General features: G+C 44.1%; 1 protein-coding gene and 1 long non-coding RNA gene across 2 annotated transcripts in view; one reads left to right on the top strand and one right to left on the bottom strand.

Annotated features, from left to right (window-relative positions):
• The window catches only part of LOC117940890 (NACHT, LRR and PYD domains-containing protein 12-like), a 32,673-nt gene that overhangs the window by 26,997 nt on the left and 295 nt on the right, over positions 1–5,381 (bottom strand). Inside the window, exons 2-4 of the mRNA XM_034866012.1 lie at positions 4,592–5,379; positions 3,193–3,363; positions 2,843–3,016 (exon numbers count right to left, since the gene is read on the bottom strand). Of these exons, the coding sequence (XP_034721903.1) occupies positions 2,843–3,016; positions 3,193–3,363; positions 4,592–5,379 (1,133 nt within the window). The remainder of the gene's footprint in view (positions 1–2,842; positions 3,017–3,192; positions 3,364–4,591; positions 5,380–5,381) is intronic.
• LOC117940901 lies at positions 676–994 on the top strand. Its single transcript, XR_004655836.1, has 2 exons — positions 676–762; positions 913–994. It is a non-coding gene; the product is annotated as an uncharacterized LOC117940901 (long non-coding RNA).

Here is a 5,381-nt window from a genome sequence, read left to right as displayed (position 1 = left end):
TGCTTTCAGCACCTTGTTGAATCAATGCCACGTAGAATTAAGGCAGTTCTGAAGGCAAAAGGGGGTCAAACACAGTATAAGTATGGAGGTCCTAAGAATCCTATAGGTGAGTGTAGATTAATTATCATGTATTCACAAACTACGTGAAGATTAACGTGATCTGCATGAGTTAACGAAGAGTACATCCATGAATGCATCGGCAGCCCAACCCGGCCCCTCCCCCATTCTGATCCAGCCTGCCCTTTCATTTAGGTTCATTTTGGCCCGCCTGAACCAAAAAGACAGGAAACTTTTTTCAAACTGTAATAGCCAGACACTCAAAGCATAATTCTTTCTCAATGGGAAGACTTAATAAAAAATATATAGGTATTATATGAAACTAGACCATCTTAGGAATCAATTCAAACCCAGCATATCATGGTTGTTGGGGTTACAGGGGGCTACAGGGGGTTATAGGGGGCTACAGGGGGCTACAGGGGGGTTACAGGGGGCTAAATGACGCTCCATTGTTAGGCTGCATTTTGTAGACAGCATTTTGTCTGTGTTTCTGTGCACAGGAGGAGACTCTCCGTCCTACAGAGGACTCAGAGACACTGAACCAGGCCACCCTAACCAGAATCCAGGATAGAGAGGTTCAGTGAATGAGGTGTAGAAGGTGTGGAGGTGGATCAGTGAGTCAGAGGAGACTCTGTAGAAGGACAGAGAGCCAGCAGGACAGTCCACATACACTGCTACTGTCTCAGAGAGAGGGGAGGAGGAGAGGTGTGTTCTTCTTTTGTTGTGACGGACAGAGTAACCACCATCAGAGCAGAACAGACCCCAGAACTGATCATTGCATCCAGACACACCGTCTTCACTGCCTCCTCTCCTGCTGATTCCTCTGTAACTCACTGATGAGGAGGAGACCGGGAGGACTGTTTCTATGTTATTGTGCCAGACAGAGTAACCATCATCAGAGCAGAACAGACTCCAGGACTGATCATTCCCTCCAAACCTGCAGTCCTCACTGCCTCCTTTCCGGCTGATTCCTCTGTAACTCACTGCTACACGAACATCCCCGCTCCTCTGGACCTCCCAGTAACAGCGACCAGTAAGACCATCTCTACACAGCAGCTGCCACCAGTAGTCAAACCTCTCTGGATGATCGGGATATGGCTGCCTCCCGTTCACTGCTGTCACCGTCCTGTTGTTGTCAGACAGTTGGAGGTCTGTGCTCACTGTGTTTGTGTCCAGTGAGAGTTCCCAGGCCCCTGGCGGAGAAAACGAGACACAACACAGCAGCAGTTAATCATCTGACACACCTGAAGCCTGTACTACGAATGCATGGTATGTATGGATATATCCAACTCTGGAGGATGCGGTGAAGAAGCAAATGTCGCAATAAGTTGGTGTGTTCCTTTAAAGCAATGGAAAATGATCCAGAGTTTGTGACTTCTGTTTCTCTGTGTGAATAGTGACAATGTGACTTTTGTTTTAAATGATGAATGATTAACACTAATACAATACCAATCGTACTGTAAATTGTGAAAAAAGTGAAAGCCAACTCACACTTCCGAGGACCAGGTTTCAGCCTCTGCTCTCCACAATGATCCAGCCTGGAAGAAGAAATAAAGTCAGAATAAACCTTCAGAAGCTTCCTCATCTCTCATCTTCAAAACACATCAAACATCTCAGGTTTCAGGTCAAAAGGTCAAAGATTAACTCTGAACATCAACATAATCACGACATCCTCAGAGTGCTAGAACAAGGATGTAACTTATTAGTAATAGGAGATGAGTCTCAGCGGTTAACACCAGGCTGCTGGTACACACTGTGAAAACAGTGATCTCTGCTGTGTGTTCATACCTGAGAGTGTCCAGTCTGCAGTGTGGATCCTCTCGTCTAGCTGAAAGCAGCTTCATCCCCCGATCTCCTGGATGATTGTAGCTAAGGTCCAGCACTCTCAGATGGGAGGGGTTGGAGCTCAGAGCTAAGGCCAGAGAAGTACAGCCTTCCTCTGAGATCATACAGCCGTATAGACTAGACACACAAACACACAAAAACAAAAACACACACACACACACACACACAGAAAATGACTTGAATTTAAAAAAATAATAATTAATTAATTTTCCTCATGTATTTGTGTAAATGTCCTAATTTTGGCTAAATGTTACATTGTCATAGTCCACCTTTTTTAAATACATTGTTTGTAAACAGCCAAAAGCCATTAAAATTTGACACAAATTATTTGTTATTAATTTGTTTCACTCAACTGGCAAACTTCTGCCCTGGCCCAAAACCAGTCCAACAAAAGAGCAAAATAAAGCGGAATATTCTGTGGAAATGTTGGATTTAAAAGTTGGCCCAGAACTCAAAAAAGTAATTTGACATAAGTCGCATAGCCCTAAATTCTCTATCACGGCTGGTAGACAACAGACATCGGTAAGATCACAAAACATTGTAATGATGCAGCCAGCTAAACTGGGAATGATGTGTGAGTGAATCACGGAGTATCATACAGAGTTAGTCTCCACAAACCCTCAAGAAAATGTTAGGGCTCTTAAGCTGCTAGATGTTGAACTTTCTTTGCCAGCTAGTGTCCAACTGGGTCTGTCTGCTGTTGGTTGCTGAGCAGTTAGTGTATAGTGGGATTATCAGAGAACATTGGATGGGAACAGCTGCATGCTGCTGCTGAAGAAGGTGCTGATGAGAGTAGTGAGACTGAACCAAAACATGGAAGTTGCGGAGCGTGTAATTCAACGATTGGCTAAAAGACGTTGGGAATATTCATAACATACATTAACTTGTATATCAAGCAACATATACATGGTTATTTGTTTAACATAAGCTGAATCCTGACCTGAGAGTCTCCAGTTTACAGTGTGGATTCTCCAGTCCAGCAGAAAGCAGCTTCACTCCTGAATCCTGCAGGTTGTTGTTACTCAGGTCCAGTTCTCTCAGACTAGAGGACTCTGAGCTGAGAACTGAGAACAGATCTTCACAACTTCTCTCTGACAGGTTACAGCCACTCAGCCTAAAATATGTACAGAACATATGTAAAAAACATTAATGTCTGTATTTCATATTACTTACACTTATATTTAGGTAGGCATTACCATTATTAAAGGAATATGGTTAACTGACTGAAGAAAAACTGAAAACACTGTGTGACATATCAAGTTCTCCCTTTACAGGTTTATTATTCCTGACCTGAGAGTCTCCAGTTTACAGTGTGGAATCTTGAGTCCAGCAGAAAGCAGCTCCCATCCCGAATCCATGAGGTTGTTGTTACTTAAGTCCAGCTCTCTCAGACTAGAGGACTCAGAGAGAACTGAGGACAGAGCTTCACAGCTTCTCTCTGACAGGTTACAGCCACTCAGCCTAAACATATGAACAGAACAAGTGCAAACATGTTTATGTGTATTTGATATGACTTACACTGATATGTAGATAGCTACCAGGAAAAGAAAAATGACAACACCTTGTGAAAGATTTGGGTAAATCTTTTCTCACTCATCTTATTAACACCAGCTAGTCAACCGGCGGTTTCCTGGAGTCGCTCAAAGAACTGAGAGTGACCCCTCTCCAAAAGCCACAGTCAACTTGCTTGAAGTTAACAACAGACCTGTGTCTCTTCTTCCAAATTCTCCAAAACGTGCTATCATCAACTCACTCTCTTCTTATCTTCACCAGAACAACCTTCCTAATCTCAACAATTTTGGTTTCAAGGCAGGTCACTCAACTGAAACTGACCTCATTCCTGTCACTGAGTGACTTGAAACTTGTGGAGCAGCCTGTCTCCCCTCTGTGGTCATCCTTCTGGACCTTTCTGCTCCATTTGAAACAGTGAACCACCAGAACCTAATTTTCACCCTTCAGGATCTGTGTCTCAGTTTCTGCACACTGCTCACATCTTACCTCAAAGACTGCACCTTTAAGAACCTTGTCCAGTCCCAATGGGATCCTTTAAGTTTATGTCCTGGGCCCCCTCCTCTTTTCGCTGTACACCAACTCCCTTTCAGTTCTGTTTTTCACTCACATGGCTCTTTTCTACCACAACTATGCAGATGACACCTGACAAATTTTACCTATTCCCCAGTCTGAAACATAAGTACCAACAAGTATCTCTGCCTGTCTGACTGACATCTGTCATTGAATGTCCACACACCACTTGAAACTCAACTTTGACAAGACTGTGATGCTTTTGCTTACAGGGAAGGGCTCTTCTACCCAGATCAACAACTCTATGGTAGTCCCCACCAGGACTGCTAGGAACCTGGGACACTCAAGGGCCAACTCTCCCTCACTGCCAACAACACGGTCATGTAGATAGATGCTGTATAAGCTCAGAAGGGTACAGCCTTTTGTGATCTTTTGTGATCAGGTTCTGTTTCAGGCTCTTCTCAATGGCCAATATGCTTGCTGCTCCCTCACTGTGAGGGACACATGTAGTCACTCAACGACATCCAGACTTTGCTGTACTGCCTCCTAAATGGTGGAACGAGCTCCTCCTTTACATCAGGACAACCTATCAGTTGACTAAAACATTCATTAGTTGAGAACAATGCTACACATCTGATTGTCTATCTTAAGTAATCAGTGCACTTACAGAGCTTTTTTGGAGGCTTTGACCACTGGCAGCAGCCTCAGAAGAACATCCTCTGAAGCAGAGTACTTCTTCAGGTCAAACATGTCCAGATCGTCTTCTGATGACAATAAGATGAAGACCAGAGCTGACCACTGAGCAGGAGACAGTTCATCCGTGGAGAGAATTCCTGAATTCAGGGACTGTGGGATCTCCTCCACTAGAGAACCATCATTCAGTTCATTCAGACAGTGGAACAGATTGATGCTTCTCTCTGCAGACAGATTCTCACGGATCTTCTTCTTGATGTACTCCACTGTATCCTGATTGGTCTGTGAGCTACTTCCTTCCTGAGCCAGCAAGTCTTTGAGGAGGTTCTGATTGGTCTCCAGTGAAAGACCCAGGAGGAAGCGGAGGAACAGGTCCAGGTGTCCATTTGGACTCTGTAAGGCCTTGTCAATAGCTGACCTGTGCACCTTAAACATAGTAGATTTTAGGGTGAAAACCATTCGCATTTGTTGAACCAGACTTCGCCCAAACATCACGTTCTTTTTTCTGTTAATGACTGCGCTCTCGACATGGAGAGCAGCCAGAAACTCCTGAACACTCAGATGAATGAAGCTGAACATCATTTTTTTATCCTTCGTCTTCCCACGTTGCTCTTTGAAGATCTCTGTGAACACTCCTGAACACACCGAGGCTCCACTGACATCAATGCCACTCTCTTTGAGATCTTTCTCGTAGAAGATCAGGTTGCCCTTTTCCAACTGATGGTAAGCCAGTTTTGCTAATGACTCAATGTACTGAATGCACT

Source organism: Etheostoma cragini, unplaced genomic scaffold (genome assembly GCF_013103735.1).
Source record: "Etheostoma cragini isolate CJK2018 unplaced genomic scaffold, CSU_Ecrag_1.0 ScbMSFa_367, whole genome shotgun sequence".
Lineage (NCBI taxonomy): Eukaryota > Metazoa > Chordata > Actinopteri > Perciformes > Percidae > Etheostoma > Etheostoma cragini.
The sequence above is the reverse complement of the archived record's forward strand: the minus strand, read 5'-3'. Positions and strand labels throughout refer to the sequence as shown.